The 20,656-nt window shown below is 45.0% G+C and overlaps 1 protein-coding gene and 1 long non-coding RNA gene across 7 annotated transcripts in view; one reads left to right on the forward strand and one right to left on the reverse strand.

The window, feature by feature from the left end:
- Positions 1 to 218: 218 nt before the first annotated feature.
- The window catches only part of LOC144295103 (uncharacterized), a 73,140-nt gene continuing 52,702 nt past the window's right edge, over positions 219 to 20,656 (reverse strand). For 2 of the 6 annotated variants that reach the window (XM_077867565.1, XM_077867575.1), the window contains exons 2-6: positions 19,755 to 19,889; positions 14,965 to 15,138; positions 4,195 to 4,290; positions 2,845 to 3,191; positions 219 to 2,740 (exon numbers count right to left, since the gene is read on the reverse strand). In XM_077867565.1, coding sequence (XP_077723691.1) covers positions 3,150 to 3,191; positions 4,195 to 4,290; positions 14,965 to 15,138; positions 19,755 to 19,784 — 342 coding nt within the window. In that variant the 5' untranslated portion in view covers positions 19,785 to 19,889 and the 3' untranslated portion in view covers positions 219 to 2,740; positions 2,845 to 3,149. Of the gene's footprint in view, positions 2,741 to 2,844; positions 3,192 to 4,194; positions 4,291 to 13,745; positions 13,947 to 14,964; positions 15,139 to 15,249; positions 16,556 to 16,897; positions 17,935 to 19,754; positions 19,890 to 20,656 lie in introns of those variants that run through there. The other 4 variants (XM_077867577.1, XM_077867554.1, XR_013362530.1 and 1 more) reach the window with 4 other exon arrangements.
- Positions 11,585 to 14,362, forward strand: LOC144295117 (uncharacterized). The gene is made up of 2 exons (XR_013362541.1): positions 11,585 to 12,168; positions 13,806 to 14,362. It is a non-coding gene; the product is annotated as an uncharacterized LOC144295117 (long non-coding RNA).

Raw genomic sequence — 20,656 nt, forward strand, 5'->3', positions numbered from 1 at the left:
TAAATCTTTAAAAAAAAAATCTACCTTCCTCACCAGACTGAGTTCTGTGAAGGCAAAGACCATGTATACTCAAAGCCTTATCATGCCTGCCACAGAGTAGGTACTCAATCAATGCTGATTGGTCAGTTTTTCGTAGCCAACCTGGTGTGAGACCCCGGAGTTATTCATGCGTTCACTGTGTGAACTTTTGCTCGAGCCATAAAATACATAGCATGAAACACAGCCAAATCTCATTTATTCACCATCTAAAGACCACTTACTATTCCCTGTGTTTCAGACTTCCTTCCCTGTCTATTGCTGAGAAACCACATGTATAAATAGGGGGTAGGGACAGGGATGGGGATTCAGGCAATTAATTAATTATCAGTAACTTGGGTAAATAATTTAGTGAAGGAGGAGAGCAGAATTCTCAGCTATATTCTATTTTCAGATTCTCAGTGTGTTCTGATCATTCTTGCTTTTTACTCAGAACTACTCTGTAGCCCACACAGAAGGCTCACTGTCCCCATTAACCCAAGGACTCAATCTTCTTTCTCAGGCCTAATGTGTATAATATGGAATCAAGATTCACTTTCTCCCTAGGCTTGGTTAGACAGATATTTGGAATTCAATTCCCCCCAAAAAATTTTTAATATAGATATTTCCTGATGGCCAATGGAACAGCTCTATGAGATCCCTCTTGACAAGAGTGTCATTCAATGCTTTCCTAGTTGAGTCTTCACCTTACACAGTAACACCCAGAGGATTGTGGGCAGCTGGCAGCTGGAAGCCACCATGAGTGTTGGAGGTTGGAAAAAGGGGCTATAGTCTTGTCCTGGGTAAGGTGTACTACGGACCGTATGCCATACCTCAATGTTCCCTCCCTGAACCCCAAGACAAAACCCAGTTCACATGAACCTTCAAGGCAGACTTGAGGCAGAGACAGTCCTGGCAGAGGCAGTCCCACCTGACCCAGCTCTACCTTGGACAGCATGGCAAGGATCAGGCCAGCCACATTTCTGTGTTCCTCAGCTCTGCTCTTCCAACACTGGTTCACAAAGACAATTCTTCTCTCCACACTGTGCTGCTGAGTCAAGGGGCTCACTTGTCTCTTCACCTCAATCTTAATCAGCACAATCATATCTGTTCAGTCAGCATATGGATTCTCAACCTTTGCATCTGTCACAAAGAACACTCAGAGGGTGGAATCACTTGGCTGGGCTAAGACTTCCAAGCAGGCCTTCTGTGGGGTTCTCTGATCTCCAGTCCACGGAGGAAGTCTCTATGTGTTAAATGCGGCAGACATGCTTTGTTTTCCTTATCTCATTCAACCCTCATGTTAACTCTCTGTGACACACTCAGTACCTCCCTTTTACAGATGTGGTAACAGAGGCCTAGAAATCCTAAGTACCTTTCCAAGATCAAGAGCTAATAAGGAATCATTTGCACCCTGGACCATCTGTCAACAACTTTCATGCACTTGTCCCAAACACCCTTATACTGAGCCTTGGGAAAGGGACTTCTAAGTGACACCAGCATCCCAGTATAAAACCTAGAGTGTGTCCAGTTATGCCTTGAGCCTGTGGAGTCCACTTGGTGTTACCTTGCCACCAAACTTGGATTTCCTGCAGCTTTGTATTACTGCTGTGTTTTCTGACTGATGGAAATGGCCCATGCCTAGTTCACACCTCCTCTGCCCTTGGACCTCACCTCCACCCCTACACTTGATATAATCACTCATGCCAAGGGGAAGCATGTGACCTGGGCTGATAAGACGTACATAGGCTTCCGGCACTCGTCTAAGGTGGGCTGTTGCAAATGGAATGGGGAAGGCCTGGCCCCAGCTGCTGCAGGTGAAGACAGCCCCTTCCTCCTCAAGCAATTCTCACACAGGTAGGCCAGTTAGGGGTGAGATCCCAAGGCAGCTTAGAAGATGTTCTGCTTTCCCACGCTGTGTTTCTACACAAAAGCTTACTCTGGGCCAGTTTTACCTAAACTGACTGAGAAAATTTGCAGAAAGCAAAACCAGGTCAAGCATAGGAACTACCGTAGATTCAATAAAACACAGATCACAGATCTGCTTTCGTTGGTGCTATGGGAGACTCTCGTTTCAAAAACAAAACAAACAAGACATCCGCAATGTAGTCAAGTCCCACTAACACCCATTTCTAAATATCCTGGAAGATTTCGGGTGACAGGAGCTGGCGCTGTGCCACCTCTCAGGGCATGGCTGTCCTGCTTCTCAGTTTTCACATCCTTGGACTCTGTTGGTTTACTAACTCAGAAGGCCTGAGGCCTCTCTTATCACACTTCGGCATCAGAATCCTGAATAGCAAACATCTTCTGAACCGAGTACAAGGAAGTTGAGATTACTCTGGGGTCAGAGGTTGAAAAATATGGTTGAAAAGCTGGCGACAGGAGGCCCTGCTAAAACAGTGGCCGATTGCAGGGACCCAGGCAGGGCTTCCCTTCAGGGCAGGAGGGGCCCTCAGATGCGAGGCTCTACGTCTGGATCTGAGGCCCTGGGAAGTCACGGAGTGAGGCTGCTCGTAGGGCCGAGGCCCCGAGTCCGCAGCTGAGCAAGGAGCAAGGAAGCCCACCGGGCCCGCCTGGCACCCTTGGCCCATCTGACGGTCACAGACTCGGAGGAGGGCCCGGCGACCAGGGGGTGCGGGAGGCGCTGAATCCTGCAGGATCCCGAGCTTCCAACCTGAAGTGTTTTCCAGGCTCAGGCACAAAATCATTTGTCATCACTCGGGTCCTAACAGAGAAAAAAATACAATGGAAAATTAGATCCTGTGTCACAATGTCATGGGTATAAATAAAATGAAAGGCAAGCTTGACGTCAGTAATAAGGATTCTCACATTCCACTTCACTTCCTCATCACCAAATATGCAGCTCAATTTACCCCCTTGGGTGGTGGAAACCGGTTAGTGTAAACAGGTAGGGGCTCTGACATCGTGGGGACTGTGTTCCTTTCTCCCTCAAAATTCCCCAGGAGCTCTGGGCAAACAGTCCCAAGGGGGGCCTCACTCCCTGTGCTGGGTGTCCCCTGGGTACGCAGGGACATTCTTAGCAGATGTCACAAATCTTTTCTCTCATTCCTCTGCTTCTCCAGTCTGTATTCTTGTGCTCAAACTTCCATTCTTGGGGACAGCCAGTTGTCACTTCACCAGCTTTCCTGAGCTTGGCTGAAGGGACGTTGCTCTGCCTGGAGAAGAGAAAGGAGAACGAAGGAAGAGGGAGCTGAGTACTCCTTTGCACAGGCTCACAGCGGCCTAGATGGTGGCTTCAGCCTGGGGAATATTGACTCATAATGATTCATATGCTAAACACTCTCTGGGGACCCCCTGGGTGGCTCAGCGGTTGAGGGTCTGCCTTCGGCCCAAGGTGTAATCCTGGAGTCCCAGATTGGGATCGAGTCCCAGGACAGGCTCCCTGCAGGGAGCCTGCTTCTCCCTCTGCCTGTGTCTCTACCTCTCTCTGTCTCACAAATAAATAAATACAATCTTTAAAAAAAAAATAGACACTCTCTGGAATATGATGCCCTAAAGGAACCTCATGGTAGATAATTTTGTAACACAAAATTACTCCCTCCACCCCCACCCCTAAGTTCTATTCCTATATTAGGAGGAATAGCTAGATTACCTAAACTCTACAAGGTTCTTCTCAGAGCATTAAGCAGCCCTGTACTCCAAAGCCAAAAATAGACCTGGCCTGGTACACAATCTAACACACCTTTGTCATCAAAAGTCAGCTCACTTCAAAGCACGCGGAGGAACACTGACAGGCAGTGCCCCGTATGAGTAAACCAGGGGTTGTCAATACAACACAGGGATTGATTGGTGTCTGGCATTATCCGGTTCCATGTCCCCCCAAGGGGGATCACTGGACCTCAGATAGTCGTGGAGCCTCTTCTCAGTCTACTCGGTAACCCCTCAGGTGGTGGTAACCCATCGTTCTGAATCCAGCACATTCAACAAGCAGGTTCTGGGGCCGTTCTGGGGCCTTCCCGGGGCTGGGGGCCTTCCAGGAGCTGGGAGCCTTCCTGGGACTGGGGGAGCTGTGAGCATGACCCAACCCCACCCTCCCATCTCCGCTCTGACCTGGGGCGGGGTGGGGGGGTGGGGGGGGGCAGCAGTGGCCTGCAGAGGGCCTTTGGATTTGAGTTTACATATCCGTTCTGGTGCTTCCTGGCTGTTTTGAGTGCCTACCTCAGAGGTTCCCAAGTGCCATGTGAGGTAAGGGATGGAAGGTGCTGCTTGCTCCCCTCTCCCAACTCTCCCACTCACCAGCACTGAATCTGCTGCCTAGAAAGAAAATAAGAAATAGTGAAAGGGACCATAAGGGCAGGGGGGGAACTAAGTGGGAAAAATAAGAGAGGGACTCAAAACATGAGAGACTCCTGACTCTGGAAAACAAACAGGGATTGCAGAGGGGGAGGGGGCTGGGGGGAACGGCGGGGGCGGGGGGAGGGGGGGACTGGGTGACAGGCACTGAGGGGGCACTTGACGGGATGAGCACTGGGTGTTATATACTATATGTTGGCAAATTGAATTTAAATTAAAAAAATTAGTGTTGCATATATGCACAAGGTAGTACTCATTTCCTCATTCTAGCCTGCACACAGGTGAGCACGTGTACACGCACGCGTGCACACACACACACACCCTTAACCTGGCTTTCCAAGTCACAGATTACAATGATATTTTTAGAGCTCGATTTCTACTCTGCTGCCGCTCAAGAAGTAGATTGGATTGATAATGGACTGAAAAGGCATTTGGTCATTTTCCTCTCCATGTGTACTCAGCAGGGCAGAATTTGGTATCACCTAGGCCTCGAGCGCTTCTCATTTAGTGTGTCATTATGGCTGCTGGGGACAGATCTGTGGCCTGAATTCTGGGAGACCTATTTTATAAGATGTGTTTCTGAGACCACAGAAGATTTTTTTCCCCTTTACCATAAGAATCTTATGAGGAAATGTCCTTCAAAATTTGTGCAAGAACTGGCCCAGGGCAGAACTGTGAAGTGCAAAGAGTTAGTTTTTTCCCACTATCTTTCCTGCTTTCTGTCACCAACCTAAGCATTCAGTATCCACATACCACACCTGGCTTCTAGAACCTTCTATGATAGTCTCTGTCCATTTTGACACCACCCAAGCTGTCCTCTTCCTTCCATCTCAAAACTCACCCTTCCTATAAACCTTCCCTCCCAGACATGCTCACTGCTAAATAGATATGGGTTAGCCATGGTGTGGGATGAAAATTCTATGCCAGCAGGTAATGGTTTTAGAAGGTTTTTTTTTTTTTTTTTTTTTAATTTTTGTTATCGTGATGGTTAAAGGAACCTAGGTGTTTGTCTTAGACCCATTTTAGGGCTTCTCCCATGCCAGGGTAGGTGATAAAGCAGGAGGCAGGAGCCTTGTATTCCCCTTAAAGATGTGATATTCCTCTAACATACTGAGTGTTTTGTTCTTTTTGGACCCAATACCCAAAACCAGCTTGTATTGGACTCAGGAGAGCAGAGTGTCAAAGTTTTAGGAATTTTGCCAGATGGTTGTTGAAACACTGCCATGATTAAAAATGAAATTATACAATTTATTACATTTAATTGTATAAATTAAATAAATAATATTAAAAATTAAATAATTAAATTAATTATATTAAAAATAAAGGTAATAAATACTTAAACCTCATCACTTCCTAATTATTTCATTTTGCATACCCTCACCTATGCCCTTGAGGCTATTTATGCCTAGTAGATCTCTATGTGGGGATATCGCATGTGGGGGGTCATGTCCTCCCAACTCCATGTTCAATGACATCACATTGGTAGCTAGGATTCAGTGTGGGTAGTATTTACACCGGAGAATTCAGCAAACACAACAGATCAAGGCTTCATTGATTGCCCTTTCCCTGCCAAACCAGAGGTTGAGCACTTACCATCAGCATACGGCTAGTTTGCCTCCCACTGGGCTCAGGAGCCAGGCCTCCAGTCAGCTAGGACTGCTGACATCCGACTTCATGGATGCGGGAGGACAGCTGCAGAACCTCCCCGAAGCTCTGCCCATGCCTTCCCAAAGCCATTTTCCCTAGATAACTTCTGACATTTTCAAGTCATTCTTGCTGTGTCCCCACCACCACCACAGAGACTCACGTGCCGCCCACTGGGGGCTCTCTCGCTTCTCTGTCTGTCCCTCTCTCATAGCCAACACAATCTGTTTGTGGTGAATTCTGTTAACTCCGATACAATTCCAGGGAATTTGAGAGTCTATAGCCTGGGGCTTAGGGGTATCTGACGTATGAGAGGAGAGAAGCAGAAAATGGAATATTTGGGGAAAAAAGGTTACTGTGCATACAATCTCCTATCATTTGGCCCCACAGGTTGACTTCAGAACTGGGAGATGAGTGATTCTCCTCAGTTCTCCACTATGGATATTTTTTTTTTTTGACAGATGCATACTGGAACTGGAATTTTTATAAGTAAACCTATAGCTTTGACCTGTGATTCTCAAGATACTCAGCTTCCCCCGCTCTCCCGCGCCGCCCGCCAGGGTGAATGGGGTCAAAAGTATTATCCTTAAAAGAATATAATGTCTTGCACTCTACAGAGCCCATCACATTGATTATTATATGAAGCTTTTAGAATAACATTGAGATGGTAGCAACACACACATTATTATTCTCATTATGAACAAAAGAGGCCCAAGAGACCTAACTTAGCATTGCCCACCTAGCTAGTTTGCGAAATGGCTGGGATTAGGTCCCACAGTGCCAAGTGGATTTGAAAATGCCATACCTTACAAAGATCAGAAACATAACATGCGATTATTTTAACCTGAAGTCAACCACGTTGACCCATGTGTTATTCTCTCTTCCTCCTCCAAGGACTCTCATGTCAGCTTTTCACCTGATTCCATGGCAATAAGCTATTTAGAGATTCATCTTGGCCATGCAAACCATTTATTTACTAGAAAGTGAGATTAGGGGTTGACCTTCAGTGTCCTTAACAGATGACACCAGAGTACAAAGAAGAAGACCACAAGGCCAGGGCACTGCAAGGCCACGCAATCAGGATGGGAAGCATGAAGTGGTAAAACTGCCCTACTTGTAAAGCAGAGTATAGGTTCTCAAGGGGTGAACCTACATACCATAAACATCTAAACAATTTTTGTGAAACTGTGGTTTATTAATTCCTGGCTAAAAGATTGAATGACATTAAGCCTTACTAATTTGCTGGCCAACTGGGCAGAGACTGTCCAGGGAAGGGAGAGAGGCCAGTTTTTGCAAAACAGCTGTTTACCCAGTCCTTGGGCCAGACCCAAAGAATGGGGAAAAGCAACTCCTTATTATATCCTTGTAAGTGAGAGGTTTTGTTTTACAAACTGTGACTGGAAAAAGTTGTACCAAACTGTTAATAGTGGTTTTTCAAGGAAAAATGAAGACTTTTTAAAAAATTCCCACTATCAACATACAGTTTTTAGCAGATAATCACCTTTTCTCAGTCTTCCTTATACTTCTATTTTTTTCCTTATACTTTTAAAAGCACAATATAACACCTTAAATTTATAAAGCAAGTTGGCCTTTGCAAGGCATTTTGGCCATTACTTCAATTGAGCCATATGAACATCCTGTATCAGAATTTTATCCTTAAAGAAACCAAACCAAAACCTCCCCAAAGACAAAAAAAAAAAAAAAAAAAAAAAAAAAAATTGTGTAGAGAGGGACTTCGCACTGAAGGTAGGGATTGCTATGCCAGCCATTGCTCCAAATCTCTCTCTTAAATTGCTGTGTTCCCTTAGGGGCCACAAAATTTTACTCCTAATCCTCAATCTTACCACAAAATTGAGTTCAGAAGATACTGTTTGGTCCTTCTCTTGATGTTTATTTACATGCCTGCCCCTGGGTAAAATCAATGACAAATGGCAGGACACCAGGGTGGCTCAATGGTTGAGTGTCTGCCTTTGGCTCAGAGCATGATCCTGGGGTCCTGGGATTGAATCCCTCCTGAGGCTTCTTGCAGGGAGCCTGCTTCTCCCTCTGCCTGTGTCTCTGCCTCTCTCTGTCTGTGGCTCATGAATAGATAAATAAAATCTTCAAAAAAAAATGACAAATGTCTACTTTGAAAAGACAGAAATCATTTTAATGTAACTTTCCCATGAGTAAGAGTAACATTCCCTTTTTACCTGTCTTCTTAATTTGAAATCAAGTAGATTTAGTCTTTAGGTCTGGTTAAAGCAACTTTGGGAATCAATTCTTTGTGTAAATAAGAACTACTGTGACTGGCTGGGATGCTTGGGTGGCTCAGTTGGTTAAGCGTCTGCCTTCAGCTCAGGTCATTATCTCAGGTTCCTGGGATCAAGCCCTGAGTTGGGCTCCCTACTAAGAGGGGAGTCTGCTTTTCCCTCTCCCTCTGTGCTCTCTTCCTCTCCCTTTGTCCTCTCTCTCTCTCTCTCTAGTAAATACATAAAATCTTAAAAGAAAAAAAAAAGAAGTACTGTGCATTCACAGTAGTTAAAAATAATTATTTGGGGCCACCTGTGCACTTGAACCCTGGGCAAAGCAATTTACAAATTAGATCTATGTGATTTCAAAGAGTGGTTGATTTTCCTTCACTGGTAAAATCAAAGCCACTGCATTATTGGTTAGTGATGGGTTAGCTTCCAACTGGGCTAGTTCCAACAAACTCTAATGATCCTATTTTGATTTATTCTCACAAAGTAAACATGACTTCAATATTAAAATCAAGAATATTAAAAAAATAAAATAAAAATAAAATCAAGAATATTCTCATAGGTGATAGATGTATTAATTATCTTCATCTTGGTGATCATTGCACAATATATATGTATATGAAATCATTACAGTGTACATTTTAAGTATAGGTAATTATTTGTCAATTATTCCTCAATAAAACTGGGAGGAAAGAGGAGAAAAAAAGAATATTCTCACTAAACCCAAATATCAAGATGATTTGATAGAGAAAGGCGGCTGCCGTGGAGAACATAATCAGATTTTATTATATCATTGAGGAAAAGGGAGAGAACGAGAAAAAGAAAGGGGAAAAGGGAATGAGAGAGGGGAAGGAAACAAAACAGAAAAAATATTACCACTAATAAAAGTGTTCAGCCATTCCCAGGGCTGGAAATAGAATGAAAGAACAGAAATGACTCACATGTCTTTATTTTAATATTTAATAAACATAGTATTTTAAATCAGGGGAGGATAGAATATCAATAAATGGTACTGAAATAATATTTTTTTAAAGAAAGAGAGTGAGCAGATGGGGAGGAGTAGAGGGAGAGGGAGAGAGAATCTGATGCAGCTCCCCGACCACCATGGAGCCCGACACAGGGCTGGATCTCATGACCCTGATATCATGATTTCAGCCAAAACCAAAAGTCAGATGTTTAACCGACTGAGCCACCCAGGGGCCCCATAATTTGCTAATATTTTTGAAAAATAATTCAGATAGAATAAAAATTCTCATTTTATTTTAATTTTAGATTAAAATTTTACTATTATGGAAAAGTCAGAAAAGTATAAATGAATAGTTGTCTAATGTTGGGGATAATAGCATCTTTCCAAGAATAACACCAAAGGCATCAGCATAAAGAAAAGACAGATACATCTGACTTCTTAAAATTTTTAAATTTTGCATATCAAAAGCATCCACGATAACAGTCCTTTGTCAGAAATATGTATTGAAAAATATTTTCTCAAAAAAAATATTTTCTCATATCTATGAGTTGTCTTTTCATTTTCTTAATAATTTATTCTGAGAACACAACAGCATGGATGAATTTCAGAAATGTGTTTTGTGGAAAAAATATACATTGGATGGTTCCACTTATATGAAGTTCTAGAAGAGGAAAAATTTATCCAAAGTGATGGAAATTAGATCTATGTAAAATGGCACAAGGGAATTTTGGGGGGCAACAGAAATGTTCTATATCTTGATTGTGGTCATGGATACATGGGTATATACATTTATCAAAACTCATTAAATTGCACACTTAAAGTAGATGCATTTTATTGTATATAAATTATATTACAATTACAGAAAAAAATCCATAGTAAATATCAAGGAAAATGACAAACTGAGAATATTTACAACATCTAAGACAAATAAATTTGTGAGGCCCTCATATACAAAGAACTCTAAAAGTCAATAAGGAAAAAATGAGCATCCCAAAAGAAAAACCACAAAAGGACCTAAAGGAGTAATTCATAAAAGAAAAAACATAAATGGACAGTGACTACGAAAAAGACTCCAACTCTTTGGAAATCAAACAAACATAAATTAGAAAAGGAATATATTATCTGTTAAATTGATTTTTTAAATAATATTAAGTACTTAGGTTTGTTAAGGGCTCAGAGAAAAAGACATTTTCAGAACCCGGGGGGGGGGGGTCGTGGTGTGTAAATTGGTACAGTACTACTGGACGAAAAATTGTCCATATATAGCCAGAGTCGTTTTGCTTTACCGGGACGGGAGATGGAGGGACTATGGGGGCGCATACCTATTTTGCTTCTTCAAATCACCAGAGGGGCAAAGATCCTTAGGTTTATGCCTCTGTTACGTGCTTCTGTCTCAGGAATGAAAATATAACCTCAGTAATTGGGATAACCCAGAATGGGCGCTGTGTAGACCTCAAAATATTATCAACTGACACTCTCTGAGTGTGTAGCCTCTAAGGGAGCAGAGGCATCCAGTCTCCAAACCATAGATGGGGCGCGGTTCGCACCAGCGTGGGCGCTTACGGGGTCCCCCACGGTGGCTGGTGCCCCTGCGGCCCAGGGGAGAGGGCGTCCCTTTCTCCGCTGCGGGGGCTGTCTTCCCTGCCCTGGTCACGGCTGGCGACACGGGACAGAGGGAGAGGGGCTCCATCTAAAGCGAACACGCGGCACAGGAAGCGTCCGTCTGCACCTGGACGCGTGGACAGCGGAAGGGGCGCGCCGGGCACGGGGACCGCGTTAGGGGCGCGCTGGGCTGGGCTCGGGGGGTGGGGGACCTGGGCACGGGGACGACGGAAGGGGCGCGCCGGGCTTGGGGGGGCGGATCTGGGCACGGGGACGGCGCAAGGGGCGCGCTGGGCTCCAGGGTGGTACCCGGGCACGGAGATGGCGGAAGGGGCGCGCCGGGCTTGGAGGGGACCTGGGCACAGGGACAGCGCAAGAGGCGCGCCGGGCTCGGGGAGGGGGATCTGGGGATCTGGGCACGGGGATGGCGGAAGGGGCGCGCCGGGCTCTGGGGGGGACCTGGGCACGGGGATGACGCAAGGGGTGCGCGGGGCTGGGGGGGGGGACCTGGGCACAGGGACGGTGCAAGGGGCGCGCCGGGCTGGGCAGGGGGCGGGCGGGGCGCAGGTGCCCAGGCCGGAAGGCTAGGCCGGGGCCGCTCCCAGCTGCCGACCGCCTCTCGCGTCCTGAGCTCGGCACCGCACGTGGCGCCGGCCGCCACGGGACCTCCAGGCCGTTCCCGCGCTGTTCCGACGAATCCGGCGCGTCGCCCTAAACGGCGGGAACCTCCAGACACGCCCCCTTCCGGGAGCCTCCCCGCACGACCCCTCCTCTCGCCCCCGCCGTCGTGCGGCCGCACTCGTCTGGCTGGTGGCAGCCTCGCCGCGTCGCCGAGGGCGCGTGCGCGGCACCGGCTGCGCCCCCCAGCTGCGGGCCCTGCTCTCCGGCCCCCGCCGCGGCCCCCGCCGCCCGGCCCTGCGGCCTCCGCCTCCACCGAGTGAGGGCGGAAGCGGCGCCTGCCCCGCGGCTGCGAGCCCGACACCCCGAGGGCCCGGCGCCAGCGCCCAGCGGCGGGCGGTGCCGGGAGGGGAGGCGACGGCCGCTCCAGGGTGGCGCGAGCCCCGGCCGCACGGCACAGGCCAAGTGCCTTCGAGGCGCCGGGCCTTCAGGACGAGGCGCAAGAGAGGCCACACCCGAGGTCTTCACGACACACGCGAACCTCCGGGACATTATGAATTCACCCCGCAAGCACAGACCCGGCACGACGGGTATTGCAGGAAAACAAGAACTTTCCTTCCTCGGCCCCAACTAAGAACGTAAGCCGTGTGCATCCGCGAAGCTGTTGCAGCTGCAGCCTCTGTGGCTTCTGGCCGGAGCCACTGTCAGAATGAACAAGGCCCAGGCCCGCCCTGCTCTCCTCCTTACCGATGTACTGGGCGGACGTAGGTGAGTTCTCTAACGTACCTGAAGACTTCATTCCCTTTCCGAAACCCTTACTGGCTCCCTGCTGCCAGAGCGGTCTGGCCCTCCTGGACCCCCACACTCAAGCTCCCCACACTTCCAAGGGTATTTCGGACTGTCTTCTCTGGCTCTCTATCTAGGAAATTCCTTCTCTCCCTTTAAGAACCAGCCTCAGTGTCAGGCCCCCTGGGAAGCCCTCCATATCCATCACAGCACTGCCAGAAATACAGAAACCATTTTCTCTATTCAAATAGAGTGAATTTAGGGACGCCTGGGTGGCTTAGTCGCTTAAGCGACTGCCTTGGGCTCAGGTCATGATTCTGGGGTCCTAGAATTGAGCTCTGCATTGTTGGGCTCCCTGCTCAGTGGGAAGCCTGCTTCTCCCTCTCCCTCTGCTCTCTCTTTCAGATAAATAAATAAAACCTAAAACAAAACAAAACAAAACTGAATTTAGTATAGGGGATTGATTTCCAGGTGATGGATTGCAGACCCAGGGGAAAGACTAAGCCACCAACCAGCAGACACTGTGGCAAGGCAGAGGTCAGCACCAGCAAGAAGCTGCTCCCACTCTTAGGCTGGAGATGCAAACAGATCCCAGGGTTTGTGATCACTCTGCAGAAGCTGACCCCAGTGGGCCTGTCCAGGAGGAGATGGAGTCATGGCAGAGACCCGGATGCTTTGCAGATTTTGAAGATAGCACTCCAGGCAGAGAAGGAAAGAGAGATACCCTGACTTTCCCTCCCACTCATTCTCCAGTCTGCCACCCTTGCCTCTCATTGGCTGAACCAGCCAGAAGCCAGCTGACACTGGTCTGCAGCCATTCCCCACTCCCAACCCCAAAATAGAGCAAAGCCAAGGAAGACTGAGGGATGGAGCTGTTCCCTTTGCTGACTCCCATAGGTAGATTGTCACTGTCTGTCCTCTGCTCCCTTAACTCTGATCCCATCTCTTTTATAGCCCTGATCTACTAAGCTGTGATTTTTGTGTTTATAAGTCTGTTTTCCTTAATAGATTGTGTAATTCCAAGGAGAAAGACAATGGCCTTATTCATCTTGGTATCCTCAGCTCCTGGTATAATACACGGTACCTAACAGACATTTTCTCTTTACTGGGTATCTGTTAAAAGGAAACTCCTGGAGTCACCACCAGCTAGCCCTCCTTTTCCATCTCCTTGCTTGATTTACCTGTCTTTACTGAACTTTCAGCCCTAAAGAATAAACAAGAAGGAGCTTGGGGTCCATTGAACTCTCTGGGTCTGCAATCCATAACCTTATATTTAAATACACCCAACAACAAATTACAATAATTATTTATACTCAGAGCATCATCAGCATATCAACCTACCTTCCCATAGCTACATGAAAATTATCCACGGAAATTCCCCTCAAATCTCAAGATATAATCCCTCCACCACCCAAGATGTTTCTAGGCCACCTCTCCCTGCTGTTAATCAGAGTGTGCTCAGGGTAAACAAACTAATTTTAAAATCAGCTTAAGCAAAACATAATTAGGAAGATAAATTAGCTGCCCCCCAAATTGCATAATGAATGCCCAAGGAGAAATTATTTTTATTATCTACCATTTTTATTATCTGTGTAATGTTTTCTCCTCCATCATTGTAGATGATACTCAGCTGACAGTGTCAAGAAATACCACAGAATTTAACTCCTGACCTTGATCATCTGCACAATGATTACCAAAGGAGAAAAATAAGCTGCTTTTGTTTTTGTTTTTCTTCTCTTGAATTTACACCACCAGCCCAGCTGTAGAGGAAAAGAAGCCTGTAATTATATTCAGACAATCAGGGTTCAATTCTTGGTTCTGACTTATTGCTGTACAATCACAGGCAAGTTGGGTCACCTCCAAAAAATCAGTTTCTTCACATGTAAAATAAAGGTGATGACAACGCCTACCTCAACAAGAGCCCACGCATGCTTCCTATCTGGTTCTAAGCACTTCATATGAACTAACTCCTTTCATCTTTGTCATAAATAATCTACTGTTATTTTTATTTTACACATAAGGAAACAGGCACAGGGATTAAGGAACCTCCTCAAAGGGTTGTTGTAGAAATTTAGTGTGATTTTATACATTGAAATCATTTAAGTAATTGCCTGAAACATTGTAGGTGCTCAATTGATTTTTTCTTTTACGAGCCCCACCACCACCACTCAACCCACCCCTCCACCAAAATAACTAGTGTTGATAGAAATTGGTTATTAAAGCTTCTTTGTTAAGGGACCTGGATCCTTCTCGTAGCTCTGTACTCACTGTGCCTCAGTTTCCCTCCATGTAAAATGAAATGTCAGACTATATCAGCAGCTGCCAATCAATGGCCTATGAGAGGAACCTGGCCTGCAGTTACATTTTGTTATCTTGCATAATATTTATATTTTTCAAAAGTAGCTTCTAACATTTAAAAATCAGTAAGTCTCTCTCTCTCTCTCTCACACACACACACATACACACACAAACACACACATATTTCAGGCTTCTCTTGAAAAACTGACCCTTATGGCCACATGGGCTCTTATTCCCACAGGTCAACATTCATTCCCAGTGCCTGTGGCCATCCCCTTTTACAAAGGATATCTCTTTCCCAGTTTGCCGTAGTCCCCATTTCTCATAGCTTCTTGCAAACAGGAGTCTTTCCCCCTTCCATCACTAAGAGTCCGTGACAACATTTCCCAGAGGAAGCATCCACTGTAGGGCACCAGAGTTTTTCACTGCATGCTATGGTCCCAAAGGGTGACAATTCATCTCAGTTTAATTAGGACTTACCCCTTTTTTGGACTGAAAGTCCTGCATCCAAGAAACTCCTTCGTCCCAGGCAAACCAGGTAGGTCTTTCTACATCACACCACAAAACAATCCCACAGCGGCCACTCCCATCCCGGACACGAGGATGCCATACTGCACCCGCTTGCTCCTGAGTCTCCTTGGACCATCTGCAGGGCTAAAAGAGTATGCATTTACATACCTGCGCAGGGGCTGGGACAGGCTGAATTAGAGAGCCTAGACCTCGTTATATGTCTGGCTCTCCCGATGGGGCTCTCTATGACCTTACATAGGTCATGCAGTCTCTGGGCCTCTCGGCTCTGCCATTCATTCATTCATTCATTCATTCATTCAACATATACTTTTCAAACGTCTTCCATATGCCAGGCACCATTCTAGGCACTGAGGACATACAGCAATGAATAAGCAAGAATAGGGTCCTTGTCCTTAGAAAACTCATATCTGTAAGAGGAAACAGATATTAAAACAAGTAAACGATATCTGATAAAATTTCAGGTGATTATAATGCCATAAAAAATACCACCAACTACACAAGAGAAGCAAAGGCCACAGGGGCCATCCCCAGTTTTGGTGGGTGCCAAGGAATATCAGAAATAAGTCAAAATTCCACCTCGACTCCTATTTTGAATAATACGTAATTCTTAACTCTGGGATCTTTTGGCGCAAGGGATATATGTAACAATTTAATTTTTCAATGATAAAATCTTTCTCAGTAAAAAACTGCTTTCTGTATGGCTACGATCCATATCCGTATCAAATCTGGGTCTCATACAGATATCAAGCCAAATCCACCCAAATAATAGCACAAGAGCTGAGAAAAGAGAGAAGGCCAAGCTTATTAGCAAATCTGACAACATTTTGTTAAAGTGTAGCTGAAGTCAAGGGGCCCATATGCTAACGCCAGAAGCAGAAAAACAAATGAATGTTTGAATAAATAGTCTGTCCAGTACCTGTCTCTCTCCCCTCCAAAGAGCCATATACTGCCTTAAAGAAGGAAGTAACCACTTTATTTATGTTTTTTAAAATATTTTATTTATTCATGAGAGACACAGACAGAGATAGAGGCAGAGGGAGAAGCAGGCTCCCTGCGGGGAGCCCGATGTGGGACTTGATCCTAGGACCCCAGGATCAGAACCTGAGCTGAAGACAGATGCTCCACCACTGAGCCACCCAGGGGTCCCGGAAGTAACCATTTTATAACAAATTCAGTAAGGGATGCCAGGAAGGTATGCCATTCATTCATTCATTGCAGAAACAGATACTTATAGTACTTACTAATGCCAACATTGTTACTATAAATAATGAAAGAAGATGATACTTAGGAAGCCAAAATATGTCTCTATATTTAAAATAACACTTATTTGATTTTTCTGGTTATAAAATAATAAATCGCTTTTTATAATTTTGAAGCTTAAAAATGTAATACAAGCCATCCTTTAATAAGCCAGGATTTTTCAACCTTGGGACTACTGACATTTGGGGATGAGAAATTCTTTGTTGTGGGCACTATCTTGTATGCATTGTAGGATGTTTAGCAGCATCCCTGGCCTCTACCCACAAAATGCCACCAGCATCCACCTGCTCAGCAGTGAAGGCTTATGGGGAGGCCCCTTTTTCCTACAGGCAAATAAATAGGAAATTTCCACCTAGAAGAGCCTTGGCACTACCCTTCCCTCCTTGATGCCAAGACACCAGCCCTCTGGAGAAAGGCAGCACTGTCCCAAGTCTGGGATGGGAGGACAGGGAAGGGGGTGGGGATGGGCAGGCTTGGGCTTTGCTAAGGGGATCAGCAAGCTTCTGGAGCTTACACCATGTGCGTCATGGCTGCTGATCCAGGCCATGCCCCACACCCGCACTCCTCCAAATGAGCTTTGCTAACAGCCCTGGGAGAAAAGCTTCTCCTGTTCGAGGCTTACCCACATGTAAGTCCCGCAGTCTGTGCTGCTCTAAGCCAGGCGGATTAAAATTGTGCCCGTCTATCTTGAGCACGGTTATGAGAGAGTCTCCAAAGCTGGAAGCAGGGCATGCCTGCCCGTCCTCGCCCTACTATAAGGACTTTACAAAGAGCCCATTGTGCACAACCTAATCTGAGATAGAACTAATGCACCTGCCTGGTCATTCACCCCATGCTTTGGCTGGTTCTTCAGAGCAAACGCTAGCTGTATAGAAGCAAACATTTTCAGTTGATAGAAAATGTCAACATGAGCCCAAGTTAGACACAATGTTTTAAGTACCTGTAATCTGAGTCCTGGCTGCTTAGAATGAAAGGGAAATTAGCCTTCGTGTCACCACTTAGTGTCTTAGGTTCAACGGTTCCCAGTCACATAAAGGAGGGGAGGTGAAGAAACAGGGAGAGGGTAAGAGAATCCAGGTTCTGCTTTTATTCATTAATTTCCTAAATATTTGTTGAGTCCCAAAGCTGTGCTCTACACAAGGAGAGAACCTAGCTTTAGGTGGAACATTTAGGGACCGCTCTTCAGCTCCAGCTGCTGTTGCCACAATCATCTAGAAGTTAGTTTTGCTAGATCTCCTCAATTTCCAAGAGAAACTAGAAAACATGATCTTTATATAAAATCTTTTAGTTTTTAAGAATAGGCTGAATTTTTTTTTAATTTTTATTTATTTATGATAGTCACACACACACAGAGAGAGAGAGAGGCAGAGACACAGGCAGAGAGAGAAGCAGGCTCCATGCACCGGGAGCCCGACGTGGGATTCGATCCCGGGTCTCCAGGATCGCGCCCTGGGCCAAAGGCAGGCGCTAAACTGCTGCACCACCCAGGGATCCCTAGGCTGAAATTTTTAAGTGAAAACAAAACAAAAAATCCCTGCGTGGACAAAACCAGTCCAGTTTCCAAGCCTTCAAACTCTAACTTCTGCTTCAGAGACACAAGAAGTAGTGGTTAAGAGTAAGGTGCTGTGTCATGAGCACTAACATAGAATTGTTGAATTGCTATGTATAACACTGTATGTTAGCTAAACTGGAGTTAATAGAAAAAACTTAATTAAAAAAAGTGAGGTACTCTGGTTCAACCCCTTGCTTGCTGTGTGACCTTGGGCAAGTTATCCTCAATGTGCCTGTGCCTTACTCTCCTCATGTATAAAGTGAGTATGATAAAGCATATTGTAGATATATTTTTAAAACGTATTTAAATTCAATTAATTAACATATAGTGTTAATATTAGTTTCATAGGTAGAGGTCAGTGATTCATCAGTCTTCTATAACACCCCATGATCATTACATAACGTACCCTCCTTTATGCCCATCACCCAGTTACCCCATCTCCCCACCCCTCTCCAGTAGCCCTCAGTTTGTTTCCTATGATTAAGAGTCTCCTATGGTTTGTCTCCCTCTCTGATTTTGTCTTGTTTTATTTTTCCCTCCCTCCCCCTATGCTCCTCTGTTTTGTTTCTTAAGCTCCACATATAAGTGAAATCCCATATTGTAGATTTAAATGCAAGAATACATATACATGCCCGATCTATAATACCTCAGTAAATGTGAACTATTATTTTTGTAGGTCGTCTGGGCCACTCTCCCAAGAATCTCTTTTAAAACAGCCTTGAGAGTGGAACATTTAATCATTGCTTGTGCACATCCTGAAACATTAAGCTCATGACTTCTGAGGAAATGCCAGTTGTATAATAATCCCCAGATTGCAGTGACTTGATCCAATGTATGTTCATTTATTGCTTATGTCCCAATCCAATGGGACAGAGTGCTCTGTTCTACTCTATGCTCTTCAAATCCATGTACCCCCTACCTGGTGGCTCTACCATCCCTAAGGACATTCCTAGAATCCTCAACTGGGTTCTCTGCTTTCAGCCAGCTAAGAACAAGAAAGAGAAAATGAAAAAAAGAAATTGAGAGAATATCAGGTGTATCACATCTGCACATTCCCATTTGTTGGAACCCTGTCACACTGTCCCAATCTAAAGGAAGTTGGGACATGAAGTGTTCCTCTGCATCCAGGAAGAAAAAATACTGTTGGTGAATCTGAACAATCTCTGCCATGCTCTGCATTCATATAAACACAATTCTGGGGACTTAGATTGTCTACCTGTTTTTTCCAGTCTTGCCCTTCAGGGGAACACACACATGGCAGCAGGAAGACACAAGCTTGGGGACAGGCAGGTATGGATATGAAACTCTATTTCTATACCTGCTTAGTCCAATATTTTGGACCTTGGGCAAATTCCTTTAACTTCTTGTGCCTCAGTTTCCTCATTCAAAAAATGAAGATTGTCAATACTTGGGTTGTTGTAAGGATATGATAATGTATGTGTTAGCACACTGCATAATATCTAGTACATAACCTAGAAGGAGCTCATTTAATGCCAGCGTCTCCTCTTTCACACGAAAGATTTCCAGGCACTTAAAAATGACTATAATTATTTCTGTAAGTTTTCTCTTCTCACAGTTTCATCTTTATTTTCGCTGTTTTCATCATTTTTTATGATATCATTACCAACCCCCTCACTCTCCTGATGGCCATTCCATGGAAATATCCCAGTTTGTTCAGGGACCAAGTATGATATCTGCCTTGGTTCAGGTTTTCAAAATAGATCCTGCCTTGGTTCAGGTTTTGAAAATAGATCCTGTAACAGCATCTGGGTGCAGATAATTTGGGGAGGAAGCTATCTTTAAGAAACACAATGGAAGGAAAAGGGAAAGGAGAAAAATCAATAAATGAGTAGGTTACAGCTTTGGGAAACAGGTTCAATCCAAGAGGGGACTCTGAGGAACAATGCAGAAGTCATCTTAGAATTACCTCATATTCCATGTCTGCTGGATGGGCCATTTATCCATGAAATTCTCTTCTTGTTGGTTTAGGGCAACCAGGAGGTGTTAACTGACTTGAAATTATGGGTTGTGCTGACATTTGGAGGGTTGGCTTTCCAGACTTCTAGAATGCAATGGTGAGAGATACTGTGATGTGATCTTGTATGGACACTGGCAACGTATATGGCAGTGTTCATGCCATAGCTATGGCTAAAGAACGTGGTTCAAAACATCATAATCTGTGCCACAGTACCGCTAGCAAAAATATTTGGGTGAATCCACCCCACATGTTCATATAGGTTAGGTCTGAGTATAGGGATTATAATGATAGTTATTTTATTTATTTTTGTTTCCCCAAGAACATGTGATGGCCATGAATAAATACTATGATCCAAGAAAGGTTTTGACAGTGCAGAACAGAAGATAAAATAGTTCATTACAAGCAGACTGAGCCTGGGTGGCTCAGTCGGTTAAGCGTCTGCCTTTGGCTCAGGTCATGATCTCAGGGTTCTGGGATCCAGTCCCATGTTGGGCTCCCTGCTCAGTGGGGAGTCTGTTCTCCCCTCTCCCTCTGCCCTTTCCCCACCTGTTCATGCTCTCTCTCTCTCAAATAAATAAATGAATAAAATCTTTTTTAAAAAGACTGAAAAAAAAAGCAGACAGGGTAAAGGAAGAAGAAAGTTGCTTATATTCATAGGTGACATCATGCTATGCATAGAAAAATCTCAAGGAATTCACATACAAAATGACCAGAACTAAGAAATGAGTTTAGCAAGGTTGCAGGATACCAGGTGAATATTTAAAAATCAGTTGTGTTTCTGTGTTAGCAATGACAAATACAAAACTGAAATTTAAAAAATTCTATTCATAAAGCATAAACTGAAAAGAATA

This window comes from Canis aureus, chromosome 2 (assembly GCF_053574225.1).
Source record: "Canis aureus isolate CA01 chromosome 2, VMU_Caureus_v.1.0, whole genome shotgun sequence".
NCBI lineage: Eukaryota > Metazoa > Chordata > Mammalia > Carnivora > Canidae > Canis > Canis aureus.